Source organism: Rana temporaria, chromosome 3 (assembly GCF_905171775.1).
Source record: "Rana temporaria chromosome 3, aRanTem1.1, whole genome shotgun sequence".
In the NCBI taxonomy this organism is placed as follows: domain Eukaryota; kingdom Metazoa; phylum Chordata; class Amphibia; order Anura; family Ranidae; genus Rana; species Rana temporaria.
The window spans coordinates 223,201,149-223,216,501 of NC_053491.1; the positions used below are offsets into that span (position 1 = coordinate 223,201,149).

The following is a 15,353-nucleotide window of genomic DNA, read 5'->3' on the forward strand; positions in this document are numbered from 1 at the left end:
CGTGGTAAGGGATTTTGTGCTTGATACAGCCGGTTGGGTAGACCACGCTTGCCTTCAAATACCTACAGTCAGTAAAAAAAATTATATTTAAGGAAATGAAATAGATATATTTGTTTAAATTGTTTTTTGTTAATAAAATGGCGGCTACAACCATTTAAATTCCAACAAATGGTTTGTGTGTTATTTATATATAAGTGAGTAAGGTACAGATTTAGGTCTTGGCTTGGTAGCCAGAAAATCTGCAATAATTCAGTCATGAGCTAGTAAGGGAGACTTGGTCATTTATAGCAGCCTCTCTTAGTTTGCATGTTTGTTTTTATGTCCTTTATGTTTCTCTAACCTGCATGCATTAACACAATCACAAGAAAAGTAAAGTGTTTTAGAAAAGTAGTGTTTAGCAATGGCAGCCCGTATATTTTCTCTTTAAGGTAAATGTTATGATTTTAGCACAGTATTTGCACAGTAGCATTAGTAGTTTGTCGATCGATTTCCTTGATCCTTGTAGAAATAGTTCTTGAAATTACTTTCACAAACATATTACATTAATAAATCAAAATGTGTACTTACTTTAAAGACATGTAATTTCCCACTAATCTTAAAAGATAAAAAGATAAACTTTCTGGCAATTAGGCTTTCTTTAATGTTAATTTGTTTACTTCTAGAGTGTACCAGTTTAAAGTCTTTTGTTCTCAATAACTTTGGCTACATATATCAAATTAATGATGACAACAGTCTGAGAACATGTCATAAGCAGTAATTTAGGAGTTAGTTCCTTGTTAAACAATGTTCCTCTGTTACCACAGCAACACACATACAACTGCGGACTGACGGCTATGGTTAATTATTCCCTTGCTTTCTCTGCTCAACACAATTGAGTCTCAGTCTACCATGTAACACTGCTTCTACTGCTTTATTTTCACTAGTTGGCTTTAAAATGGCTGAAACAACTGCACTCTTGCCTAGAATCTTCTTTTCCAGAAGAGATGCAGGAGAAATGTCTTTTATTATTGAGGGACAGAGCCGAATTACAACAGGGAACAGCTGCACCCAGTCTCTGGAAACTGGGCGGAAAAGGTACTTACCAGAAGAGGCGAAGACCAGATCTCTTACACCTAGGGCATACACTGCCAAAAGCAGATTGTGGGCACCAGGTTAGTAGTAATGAAATTAAATCCTTTTTTTTAAGAGCTATTGATTGTTTACACACCAAGGCGGGATTAAAAACATCACGGGCCTGGTGCTGAGGATTTTGGTGGGCCTTTTTATGGAAAGAAATAAAATAAAAATGCAAAAAATGTTTTGTTAAAACAAATTAAATATTTTTAAATAAATTAAATTAAATAGAGAGGCGGTGAGAGAGAGAGAGATAGAGAGAGAGAGAGAGAGAGAGAGAGAGAGAGAGAGAGAGGGGATGGGGTGAGAGAGGAGGGTGAGAGAGAGAAGGAGAGAGAGGGAGGGGGGATAAGGGAGGTGAGAGAGAGAGGAAGGGTGAAAGAGAGAGGGAGATGGGGGTGAGAGAGAGAGGGTTGGGGTGTTAGAGAGGGGATGGGGGGTGAGAGAGGCGGTCGGGGGTTAGAGGGGGATGGGGGGTGGAAAAAGAGAGGGGTGAGAGGGAGAGGAAGGGTGAAAGAGAGAGGGGGATGGGGAGTGAGAGAGAGAGGAAGGGTGATAGAGAGAGGGCGTGTCAGGCGGAGAGAGGGGTGACAGGGGGCGAGAGAGAGAGGGGGTGTAAGAGAGAGAAAGAGGAGGTGAGAGGAAGGGTGAGTTTAGGTAGTTTTAGTAGGGTAGTAATGTGGTGCAAATCACTGGGCTGGGCCTATCTTAAGGAAGGGGCCTGGAGCTGCAGCTCCAATAGCCCATATATTAATCTGGCCCTGTTACAAACACACACAGACACTCTCTTTTGGCTCGGGATCTCAGTGCTGTATACTTTTTGGTGTGATACCTACTAATTACTGGAGCAGCACCATATAAGTAGGCAGCAGAATAGCACTGCTATGAATTAGGCATTCAATCACATTGGTGTTAGGATTAGGTGTTCAGTTCCATGTGGGAGAGGGAGGAACCGAGGGACTCCACTGTACTTTCAGTCTCCTGCCAATATCTATGATAAAAAAAAAATGTAAGTACTGTACTTTGTGGCCAAAATTTTAAAGCATGACATGTTAGGTATCTATTTACTCAGCGTAACATCATCTTTCATATTTTACAAAAAGTTGGGGTATATATTGTGCTTTGTTTTGTTTTTTACATTCATTAAAGTGTATTTTTTCCAAAAAGAATTGCGTTTGAAAAACCGCTGCACAAATACCGTGTGACATTAAAAATGGCAATTCCATTTTGTTTCCTAGGGTCTCTGCTAAAAAAAATATATAATGTTTGTGAGTTATAAGTAGTTTTCTAGCAAAAAATACTCCTTTAAACTTGAAAACAAAATGTGCCAAAAAAGGCTTGGTCTTCAAGTGGTTAAGCTATGAAAATGATAGTCCTTGGAGTTGTACTTTTACAGAATAGTGCAAACGTTGTTTGTACTTTTCATCGATTGTAAGAAAGTTACAGCCTCAATGTTCCTTGTGTGTCTATGACACCACCTTAATCAGCCACAGAACCTGTGTATAATTATTATGTGTTCAGTTTTTAAGGGATGAGGTGGCAACCCTAGTTTTGGTATTTCAACAAAACAGAGCTGATTAGGATCAGCTGACTATATGACCCTACAGATACCTAAAGACACACCAGCCCTTCTTCTAAATTCCAGATTGCCAGCCCAGGCCTGTGTAATAATAACCCATGAAGGAGCCCCTGGAAAAAAAATTGAGTCCTTCTTTTATGTTTAGAGGATGTCCACCTTGGGGTTGATTTAATAAAACTGGAGAGTTAAAAATCTGGTGGAGCTGTGCATGGTAGCCAATTGCTTCTAACTTTAGATTGTTCAATTAAGATTTGACAAAATAAAATCTGGAAGCTGGTTGGTTTCTATGCACTGCACAGCTGCACCAGATTTTGCACTCTGCAGTTTTAGAAAAGCAACCCCCTTGTGTTCAGTCCCAGAGGCACAACGACAAATTCAGGTTCAGTCTAGGGTGTCTTTTTTAAAGTTTATTGCAGATCTTCAACAGGGAGAAGGGTTTAGGGTGCAGGATACCCGAAGGCACATAAATACATTTGGGAAAACGGCTTCCTGAAATATACTTGTTTCAGCAGTATTAGGCCCTATAGTAGCAGCCACAACTTGATGCTGAAGAAAGAGCGGAAAGATAGTCAATCTGAGATCCTATGAGAGTGTTACGGTTCTTTGGTGCAACTTCTGGTGTCAAACTCTCAAAAAGTAACTCCACATCTGGAGCTACATGCAAAAGGGTTCCCACCTCTTCAGCGGAGCTTCCACAGTCAGGATTCAACCAGGCAAATCTTCCTTCAGGACCTTAGCACATGCTGATACCTAAGGATGAGCTCCAGCTTGTTCGCAAAGCCCATGTGCAGAGCCCACCAGGAAGTCGGAACTGCGCTGCGCTAATCACAGCCAGTGAGATATTGTCCCGATGCACGTCTGCAAAGATCGGGAAATGTCTCACTGCCTGTGATTAGAGCAGCGAAGTGCTGACTTCCTGGCGGGCTCTGCACGTGGGCTTTGCGAACATGCCGGAGCTCATCCTTGCTGATACCTAGTAGCAGCTGTTTTCTTCAACACACACACAGGCCCCTACCAGGGGGGGAAGCCCCAGGGGAAGAGAGCTCTGATCAGATCCTCCCAAATATATTCTCCCCAGCCACACCTTCTGGGCCAGCCTCCCAGAGATTGGCTAAGGTCAGAACTATTTGTAATCCAGTGATTGATCCTCCCACTTTATTTCTGGAACATTCTTCAATGCAAAGCAATTAGCCACAAGTTTCAGGGAAAACCTGAACAGACCTTAAACAATAATTGCAGCTCAGCTAACTATAACAGAGCTATGCAGTAAATTTACCTTACCCAGGGCAAGAGTGCTACACCTTCAAATCTTAAATGTAGCTTTGCTATCAGAGCAAGAAAGCATATGTTTACCAGTTCTTTCTTACAAAGATGATATTAGATAATCATCAAATTTTGAATAGCGCTATTCATGTGAAACATTAACATTTTGCTCATGGCCATGGGCATAGGTTCCTCATGACATCTGGAAAAAGGGTGGGAATAGAACTTGGCTTGTGGATTTACCACTTTTGCAGATTACCCTAGGAGAGCCACACCGCCAGTGTAATCTGGTGAGCTATGCTGTCTGTTTTGATTGTTTTTTTTTTGTAATGAGCTATGCTGTCAGTTTGACAGCTCTGTGCATTAGGAGTGTCACCAACTTATAAATTCATTTCTTTAAAAAAGTTTCTTGTTTTTTAAAATTTCAGATAGAGTAGGGAGCAGTCAGGTTTTTTACCATCAGTTCCTCATTAAGGTAATTTCTCTTAATTTATTAGCAGGATGTGAGAAGTAATCTCTCTTACCTAAGAGCCGGTTCACACACAGGCGGCCTGACTTTGGGGGCGACTCAGCAAGGCGATCTCGAGACGACTTCAGAGGCAACTTGCAAAATTACTTCTGTATTGAAGTCAATGCAAGTCGCTCCGATTCGCCCCCAAAGTCGTACAGGAACCTTTTTTCTAAGTCGGAGCAACTTGCGTCGCTCCTGTTAGGCCTCGTACACACGACCGAGAAACTCGTCGTAAAAGAAACATTGTTTTCCTCGACGAGTTCCTTGTCAGGCTTGTCGAGAATCTTATCAAGCTTTCTTTGCGTACACACTGTCAAGACAAAATCTCGTCGTTCTCAAACTATAAAGGGCAAGTTTGATTCCACTGGCACCACCCTTGGGGCTGCTTTTGCTAATCTCATGTTACTGCGTGTTTAGTAAAAGTTTGGTGAGAGACGATTCACGCTTTTCAGTCTGTTACAGAGTGACGAATGTGCTATCTCCATTACGAACGCTACTTTTACCGAAGGTGCGCTCCCGTCTCATACTTTATTCTGAGCATGCGCGGGTTTCTAAGCATACACATGAACGTGTTTCTCGTCGTAAACCAGCCCGACTAGAAACACGACGAGGAAATTGAGACTCCCGACAAGGAAAAAGAGAACTTGTTCTCTTTTTTTCTCGTCGAGATCCACAACAGTTTTCTCGACGAAAAACATACACACGACCGTTTTCCTCTGCAAAAAAGCTCTGCCACCAAGTTTCTTGATGGATTTTGTCGAGAAAAACGGTCATGTGTACGAGGCCTTAGAACAATTCCATTGAATAGAGCGGACCGCGACTTGTCAGGCGGCTGAGTCGCCTGACAGGTCGCCCCTGTGTGAACCGGCTCTAAAGGAAATCCAATGTTAGGAAACTGGAACAAGTGTCCTGTCCCCATTGGTGTATTTCTCCTCTAGTCCTGTTCTGGTGACAAACAAGGTGACCATTTCAGTTTCAGTGACAATGCTCAATAAGACAGAGGACCAAATCTTCCCAGAGAGGACACAGACATAAATAAAAACCTGACAGGTTATCACTCAATTCTAATCTAAAAGAAGAGGTTTTGACTTTAGATAAACTTTAAAAGCTTTTGTTTGCTCATGTGAAACTTAAAAAAAAAAAGAGTTTAAAAAGCTCCTGGGAACAAATTATAACTATGCTTTTAGAATGGCATTTGCTCAATTCCAGTAGACTGTGTGGGCCGTGTGCTGGGAATGTTCTTACCTCTCTTTGTACAGTAGTCCTTTCATTTCCATTGTGTTGTAATGTACATAATTGGTTTAGCAAAATGAATATAATGTACCACTGACAGGGGTTCTCAGCAGTACAGAATTGTAATTACCAACTGTATAATTATTGGTGAACTACTGTTTCCACTTGAGATAAATCATACTTGTTTTTATGGTTATTTTATCATTCATCAACTGGTCTGCATGTATTTCTATCTAGTCACTATGAAAAATCTAGTTGAAGTTTTAGGGCACTTGCAGTTCAAATCCACTTATTAATTTAACATACACACAAAGTTATATAAACCAATTGAACTATTTACAGTACCATAACAAACACTCTCATTTAGCCCAGGTTCACACTGGGCTGTGGGAATGAAGCCGCGCAAGTTCAGCTAAACTCGCACATTTTCACTCCTGCTTGTCAGTCCCGATTTCGGCAGCGATTTCAGAGACATATGTGCAGATGTCAATGTAAATTGCGGCCCGAAAATGCAAAAAGTAGTACAGAAACTACTTTTTGAAATCGGTGCAGCACCGCAGATGTGGCATCGCACTGATTAGGACAGTGCCATTGTCAGCAATTGCCGGAAAATGCCACCGATTTGACTTGCAATTTGACATGTCAAATCGCATGTCAAAATGCACCAGTGGGAACCAGGGGTTAAAGTCCAGCTTCAGGAAATTAAAAAATTATCCCTTGCAGTGAGGCTGCACCTGCACCGCATGGGTTAATTGCTTGTTTAAGTCTTGGGGAAAAAATACCTATTTACAAGATCCTTTGCTCCTACATTCTTCTAGACCAGTCCCCACAGCATCTTCTCCCCTATGCTCTAGTGGTCTAAGGCTCTGGCTTCAACATCACCAATGCAAGGTCCATAGCACTGCAATGGACACAATGACTCAAAGGGACAGTCCACAGCATGGGACATGGGCAGGGGCGGACTGACAACTCATGGGGCCCCCGGGCAATAGAAGACTATGGGGCCCCCGGGCATACAGATGGCCACCATGCCAGGAGGCAGGGCAGTTAAAATCTCTGGATTTTCACATCAAAAGCATGTCGGTTTCAGACATATCAGGGACAGATGTAAAAAAAACACAGATTTTTACATACTGTCCCTGGTTTTATTGAGCCTGGCAACCCTGATGGGGCCCCCTAGTGGCATGGCCCCCCCCCCCCCGCTGCCACATTTTTAGCACCTTTTGGGTGGGCAACTGAGATGGAAGTTTCTCTTTCTCCCACAGCCTTCTGGGACTGTGGCCCATTCACAAAGTGCAGCGTGCTTCGCGCATGCACAGTAGGAAACCGTCGGTAAAAACCGAAAGGCATCACTGATGGTTTCTCTTAGTCAAGATAGTGGCACCAGCACCCAATAGCCGATTGAAGAATCAGCTCGGGTGAGGACACGCTGGATGCCTGGACAGGTAAGTGCCCTAATATTAAAAGTCAGCAACTATAGTACCTGTACTTATTTTTAGGGGGGGGGGGGGACTGGAGCTTCTCTTTAACCCTTGAACAGCCCCACTGTAAGTAAGTGGATTTTCACATTTATGGCTTTAAAGATTAAATCCAGACAAGTGAAAACCGTCATTCAACAACTAATTCTGTCCTGGAAAGAATGCAAAGTTATAATAAATCATAAATTACATTAACGGGCGTATTTATAAAGCACTTAATCTGACATCCACTAAATATTCACTGCATCTTCCATGTGCTTGTGTTTTAAATGACAGTGATTGATTTACTTCCAGTAAATGTTTGGTGAAAGTCACATTAAAGCCTTGTACACACGATTGGATTTTCCGATGGGAATTGTGTGATGGAAGGATGTTGTCGTATAATCCGACTGTTTGTATGCTCCATCGGACAATTGTTGTCGGAATTTCCGACAACAAATGTGGGATAGCATGCTTTAAAATTTTTCAACAACAAATGTATCATGTCGGATTTTCGGATCATGTGTACACAAGTCGAAAAAAAATCCAATGTACAAACACGCATGCTCAGAAGCAATGCTAACCATGAAACAACATAAGCAGAAGTTGCCAAAAGGGTGGCGCTAAAGAGCTGATAAACCATGTAGTTTTGTGTTTGTTGGACGCCAATTCTTTGCCGTTTGTATGCAAGACAAGTTCACGACCAACGCCCTTCGGACAAAAGTCCTACGCTTTGTCCGCGGAGAATCCAATCGTGTGTACGAGGATTTATGCCACGTACACACGAGCGGTTTTCCCTTCGGAAAAAAAAACAATGGTTTTCCCGACGGAATTCCTCTCAAGCCTGCCTTGCATACACACGGTCACACAAAAGTCTAGTGAACTTTTGACTGCCAAGAACGCGGTGACGTAAAAGACTACGACGAGCCGACAAAATGAAGGAAGGCAGGAGAGGTCCAAGTCACAAGCTGGGTGGTCAGAAAGTCCAGGTTCAGGCAGATAGCAGGTACAGGATAAACAGGAAGCTGCAGATCAGACAGCACCGGTATGCAGTATTCCAGGGGTTTAAATAGACTGCCTGGAGCCAAGCGGCGCGCGCGCACCCACGCACAGGCGTGCGCGCCCACTGTCCGGGATGTGAACCAGCGTGCACAACAACGCGCACCAGAGCATACACGTCAGCGCGCATCGGCACACGCGAGCGTGTGCACCAAGGTGACCACGAGAATGTCTGGCAAGGTGAGTTCTCTGACACTCTGACTCTCTCTGCCAGTAAAGGGGGACTCTGATGGGGACATCTAATGTAAAGGGGCTGTGATGGTGACATAAAAGTGGATGTAAACACAAATTTTTTATTTATTTTTAAGTATAAGATTCCTATCATCTGTGTCCAGTCTTGCCACAAAGAGTTATTTCAGCTCTGAGCAATCCTCTTTTCTTTTTTCAGTAAGATAAATGGACAAACAGAAGAAAACTTTTGTCCGTTCTTCCCCCTTGCTGTGAATGACAGGTTATTTACATATCTCATGCACTAGCTTGAGACAGGCATTATTTTTTAATTCCCACCCCACTCCTTTTCTGAAGTCATGTGGTTACTTTTCTGGATTTTGACTGGATGTTAGTGATGGTGGGTGGGGAGTCTACACGACTCCACCCACCGAGCTCCAGACAACAGATCCACCCACAGAATCTGCAGTTTTTCAGTTCTTATAACAGACAGAGGAGAGACGTTTGACAGGTAAGGATACGTGCAGGAGGCATGTATATCCTTATAGATCAGCACTTTAGAAAGGATGAGAGTGGGTTTACATCCACTTTAAATGTAAAGGGGGCTCTGATGGTGATATGTAATGTAAAGGGTGGCTCTAATGGTGACATGTAATGTAAAGGGGGGCTCTGATGGGGACATCTAATGTAAAGGAAGACTCTGATGGCGACATCTGATGTAAAGGGGAACTCTGATGGGGACATCTAATGTAAAGGAGGACTCTGATGGGGACATCTGATGTAAAGGGGGACTCTGATGGGGACACTCTGATGGGACACCTGATGTAAAGGAGGATTATAGAGGGGACACCTGAGGTAAATGAAGACTCTGGTGAGGACATCTGATGTAAAGGGGGACGCTGATGGAGATATCTGATGTAAAGGAGGACTCTAAAGGGGAAATCTGATGTAAAGGCGAACTCTGATGGGGACATCTGATGTAAAGGGGGACTCTGATGGGAACATCTGATGTAAAGGATGACTCTGATAGGGACACCTGATGTAAAGAGGGACTCTGATGAGGACACCTGATTTATATGTGGGATGCTTATGGGGACGCCTGTTGTAAAGGGGGACTCTGATTGTGACACCTAATGTATAGGGGGACTGTGATGAGGACACCTGATGTATAGGGGGATGCTGATGGGGACACCTGATGTAAAGGGGGACACCTGCTGTAAAGGGGGACGCTGAGGACACCTTATGTTAAAGGGTCACTAAAGGATTTTTTTTTAGCTAAATAGCTTCCTTTACCTTACTGCAGTCCTGGTTTCATGTCCTCATTGTTTGTTTTTGCTCTGATGTTGCTGTAATTCTTCTCTGTTCTGAACACTTCCTGGTTGTCTGTTTCCTGATGAAAAAAGTTGTGATTACTGTGAGTCTAAAACCCCTCAACACCAATCAGTTTCGTTTCACAAACCATCACTGCCCTGTATTGGCTCTGAGTCTCTGTACATCACAGAAGCAGGAAACAGCATGCAAAAACAAAACTGAAACTGTAGGTACATTATATGATTGATTTGTATCTATTTTAATCATTTTTTAAAGGAATCAGTTAACTATTATGTCTCTATACCCTGTCATTTCAGCAAAAAATAAATGTTTCCTTTACAACTCCTTTAAGTGTTTTTTTTTTATTTTACTTGAAATGTGATTGGCCTATTGCAACGGGCACAGTGACGCTGTATATGATGGGCACAGTGAGGCTGCAATTGATGGGAACAGTTTTATCTAGCAGTAATGATACATAATCACCTGATAAATTGCTATTTACAGTCCTATATTACTAACAGTTTAATTTTTTAGCTTGTCCCCCCCCCCCCCCCCCTAAATTCGTGAGCACCAGCCGCTCTGGCGGCTGTTGGTAATGCCAGCGTTAATGGCTCTTTAGCACTTGGAGACAGCCTTTTGGAAAATGCATGACTTGCTTTACATTTACTGGAATGTAGACTGCTGGGCAGCATTGATTTGAAAGCACAAATGCTACGTCTCTGCTGCATGCCGTCCTCTGTGAAATTGTTGAAGCAGCAGTCTCCGCTCCCTCAATTATTAATGATATCAATTTTTAACATTAAATATTAAATTTGCTTTATTTTGCCATATTCTTACAACATAACCCCAATACTAAGATTACAAAACGAAATATATTGTGCTAAGAACAAAGGTGTGAAGTTGCTAAATCAGATTACCTCTGAATGCTCCCTGCACACCTGCTGTCCACAAAACAAATATAGCTTGGGAATGACAAAGGTTCAGTACAACATGAGCAGATGTCTTATTATGGAAGCTGCAGTGAACCAATCAGATCTCATATTTAAGTAATTAAAGAGGAGTTCCACCCATTTTTTTAACTTAATCTATATTCAATCTCCTGATCTAATACTTTTCACATTGGCATGTATTTATTTATTTTTCTGCCTAGAAATACCTTTTAACCTTGATTTCTTCTTGTCTTCCGCCCCTAATCACCTAGGCAATTACAAGGGTTTCTGGGATATCGCCTACTGCCGAGATCTCGCGTTATTTGCAGATGACGCGAATGGCCAATGACAGGAGAAAGGGAGGAGGGTGCGAGCGGTACGAAACATTCTGACAGCCCGCAGCTCGCATCCTCCCACACGGCCGCTGTCTGGGGGGGGGGGGAATGAGGTGACGGCTTCACAGCACCCGCTACCATACCTCCCAGCGGTAGAACGGGAGGTCCGAGGTGGCGGCGTACAAATACTTTTTTTCCTCGTTCGGCGGCAGCACCCAAACCCCCCCCCCCCCCCCCCGCTTAACAACAAAACATTCTGACAGCCCGCAGCTCGCCTCCTCCCACACGGCCGCTGTCTGGGGGGGGGGGAATGAGGTGACGGCTTCACAGCACCCGCTACCATACCTCCCAGTGGTAGAACGGGAGGTCCGAGGTGGCGGTGTACAAGTACTTTTTTTCTCGTTCGGCGGCAGCACCTAAACCCCCCCCCGGCTCTAGTCCCATGGATCCAGCTCCCTCCGTATGTTACATGAATCGTTGCTATAGCAACCGCTCAGGCATCACAAAAGTCCAGGAAATGAACACAGAACGGCTTCAGATGCCCACAGCCAAAATGGAACCTGCCTGCTTCCGAGATCTGTGAGTAAAAGATTATTTTTCAAGAAAGTGAAAGAGCAATAAAATATGCCATGTTAGAAATGTTATTTTCCAGGTTTTAAAAATTACAGAGCAGTCGTTAAAAAAATTTTTTTGGGGGCACTGGAACTCCCCTTTAATGTTGTTTCCTGCTATGCCCAACATTTTCATTTTTCAAGTTGATAAGAGACACTGCACATATATTATTTTATGACATAAAGATTGTTATGGATTATTTGGGTTTTCCTTTGAGACACAACATACAATATGTTACACACACCAGTGTTAAAAAGTTTGCAATCACCAATCCCAATCACCAATGAAAAAAAAGTAAAAAAAAAATGTAATATCAGTTTATATACGGCATATCTCTGCAATACATGCACATGTTTTATCCCTTTAAAGACCCTGGGGCAGATCCACGTACAGCGGCGCATTAATGCGCCTGGCGTAGTGTATCTAAGATACACTACGCCACCGTAACTTCCTTTTTTTTTTCAAATCCACAAAGAATCCGCGCCGTAAGTTACGGCGGCGTAGTGTATCTTTGGCGGCGGCATTTAAATCTCTCTGATGGGGGCGTGTTTTATGTAAATACGTCGTGACCCGACGTAAACTACGTTTTTTTTTAATTGCGCATGCGCCGTCCGTGGGAGTATCCCAGTGCACATGCTCGAAATTAACCCGGAAAAAGCCAATGCTTCCGACGGTGACGTCACTCTACGCAAATCCCTATTCGCAAACGACTTACGCAAACGACGTAAAAATGTAAAATTTCTACGCGAGAACGACGGCCATACTTAACATTGAGTAGGCCTCATAACAGTAGCTTTAACTATATGCCGGAAAAAGCCGAACAAAAAAGACGTAAAAAAATGTGCCGGCCGGACGTACGTTCGTGGATCGCCGTAACTAGCTAATTTGCATACTCAACGCAGAATTCGACGGAAACGCCACCTAGCGGCCGCCGAAAAATTGCATCTTAGATCCGACGGCGTACTAAGACGTACGCCTGTCGGATCGACCCGAGATGCCGTCGTATCTTGTTTTGAAGATGCAAAACAAAGATACGACGCGGGAAATTTAAAATTACGCCGGCGTATAAATAGATACGCCGGCGTAATTCTTTTGTGGATCTGCCCTCCTGTAAATACAGAAAAATACTTGTTGATCTGTCAGAAAGGCACTCAGCTCCTAAATCCTGTTGTGGGCGCACAGCACAATATCTTTGTTGATTTAGGCCCCTTTCAAGCAATCTTAATACGGACAGGAAGTGACATCATCCTGCTGTTATGCATCAAGGGGAGAGGCATACCTGTATGTGAAGCAAGGCTCGGGCTGCAGACCAGCAGTAGCTACAGAGCTCATAATAACCACTTGCTTACTGGGCACTTAAACCCCCTTCTTGCCCAGACCAATTTTCAGCTTTCAGTACTCTCACACTTTGAATGACAATTGCGCGGTCATGCAATGCTATACCCAAATAATTTTTTTATCATTTTTCTCCACACAAATAGAACTTTTTTTTTGGTGGTATTTAATCACTGCTGCGTTTTCCCCCCCCAAAAAAAAAAAAAAAATCATCATCGTTTCATTGATGTGCGCTGATGAGGCTGCACTGATGGGCACTAATGGGCTCTGATAGGCTGCACTGATGGTTACTGGTAAGGTGGCATTGATGGGCACTGAAGGGCATTGATAAGTGGCACTGATGAGGTGGCACTGATGGGCACTTATAGGTGGCACTGATAGGCGGCACAGAAGGGCACTGATAATTGGCACTGATAGGTGACACTGATAGGCAGCACTTATCCATGGCACTGATGATGAGGCACTGATGGGCATTGATTGGCAGCACTAATGGGCATTGATAGGTGGGCAAAGGTAGGTGGCACTGCGGGCACTGGTAGGTGGTAATGGTGGACACTGGTATGTGACATTGGTGGGTACTGGTAAGTGGAACTGTTGGGCACAGATGAGGCAGCTGTGGCTCTCTGTGTGAGGGACCTTCTGACAGAAGCCAATCTTCTGTTTACATCATGTGATCAGCTGTCATTGGCCGACAGCTGATCACGTGGTAAGAAGCCAGGATCAGGCATGCTCAGGAGGACGTCTATGGATGCCCTCCCGGCAATTAAGGCTTGTGTTGTAGCCGTCTTTCGGCTATAGTGTGGGTGGGAAGAAGTTAACAAGTGCACAGTTTTTTTGTTGGAATACAGAATTGTATTTTGTACAACTACATCAGCCAGTAGATGGCAGTGTTTATAAGTTTGTAGCGGGATCTATGGTATGCTCGACACTTACTGGCCACTTTATTAGGTACACCTTGCTAGTACCGGGTTGAATCCCTTTTGCCTTCAGAACTGCCTTAATTCTTTGTGACATAGATTCAACAACGTGTTGGAAATATTCCTCAGAGATTTTGGTACATATTGACATGATAGCATCACGCAGTTGCTGTAGATTTGTCAGCTGCACATCCATAATGCAAAACTCCTGTTCCACCACATCCCAAAGGTGCTTTAATGGATTGACATCTGGTGACTGTGGAGGCCATTGGAGTACAGTGATCTCATTGTCATGTTCAAGAAACCAGTGGTGAGATGATTTGAGCATTGTGACATGGTGCATTATCCTGCTGGAAGTAGCCATCAGAAGATGGGTACACAGTGGTCATAAAGAGATGGACATGGTCAGCAACAATACTCAGGTAGGCCATGGCATTTAAACGATGCTCAGTTGGTACAGTGGGGTCCAAATAGTGCCAAGACAACATCCCCTAGACCAGGGATATGCAATTAGCGGACCTCCAGCTGTTGCAGAACTACAAGTCCCATGAGGCATAGCAAGACTCTGACAGCCACAAGCATGACACCCAGAGGCAGAGGCATGATGGGAATTGTAGTTTTGCAACATCTGGAGGTCCGCTATTTGCATATCCCTGCCCTAGACCATTAGGCTGGATTCACACTTGTGCTTTTTGCATTTTGCAGAATTGCACTGCAGTCCATTTAACATGGTTTCCTATGGAACACGTTCTGTAGTGCAAATCTGCAAAATGCTAAAAGCACAAAAAATGCGAATCCAGCCTTACACCCAGGGCCCGCGCTACCACTAGGCAGCCTCCTAGGGCGCACTACCACCTAGGGCACAACCACAGCCCCTGTCCTGTGTGAGCTCGGCTCTCCTCTCCTGATCGCTCATTGTGTGCCGCCACCAATCCCTCATGTGTCCCGCTGAGCGCCCCGCTGCACTGTTACATCTTCTTAGACAGGTGTATCACACAGTGGAACAAGTGAAAGATGTCTGCGCTGTGAAAACACACTATCAATAATATATTGCAAATGTGTGAAAGGGGAGGGGAAGGGGAAAGGGGGGGGAGGGACACAAGTGACAGTGAATACGTGGGTATGCCGTGGTAATAACTATAGATAGCAAAAAAATTGAACAATAACTCTGTAAATATAAAAGATACACATATGCAGGGCTCTGATGAAGTCACATGTGTGACGATACGCGTCGGGATTGGAGCGCTGGACAAGCCCTAGCATCCGACGGACGTAGTACGAGTTCGCTACTCGTGGATTTATGCCATTAATACCGACTTAATTGTGAGTTTCATGTGCTGTTTTAAATTAAATTTGTTCGTTTTTACTGGATTATGCGATGTGTTTTGCTTCCCTATTGCTTTGATTGTTCCACTGCTGCATGAGCTGTATAGTGTTTCCAGCCTGACATCCCAGCCTGACATATATGGAAACTGCCTGACATGCATGGAAACTGGTGTGAGAGGAGAAGCAGGACACTGACGAGCTCGCT

At 43.7% G+C, this 15,353-nt stretch overlaps 1 protein-coding gene across 2 annotated transcripts in view; it reads left to right on the forward strand.

Moving 5' to 3' along the window:
• Positions 1–850: 850 nt before the first annotated feature.
• The window catches only part of LOC120932146, an 89,410-nt gene continuing 74,907 nt past the window's right edge, over positions 851–15,353 (forward strand). For both annotated transcript variants that reach the window (XM_040344323.1, XM_040344324.1), the window contains exon 1: positions 851–1,151. In XM_040344323.1, coding sequence (XP_040200257.1) covers positions 935–1,151 — 217 coding nt within the window. In that variant the 5' untranslated portion in view covers positions 851–934. The remainder of the gene's footprint in view (positions 1,152–15,353) is intronic.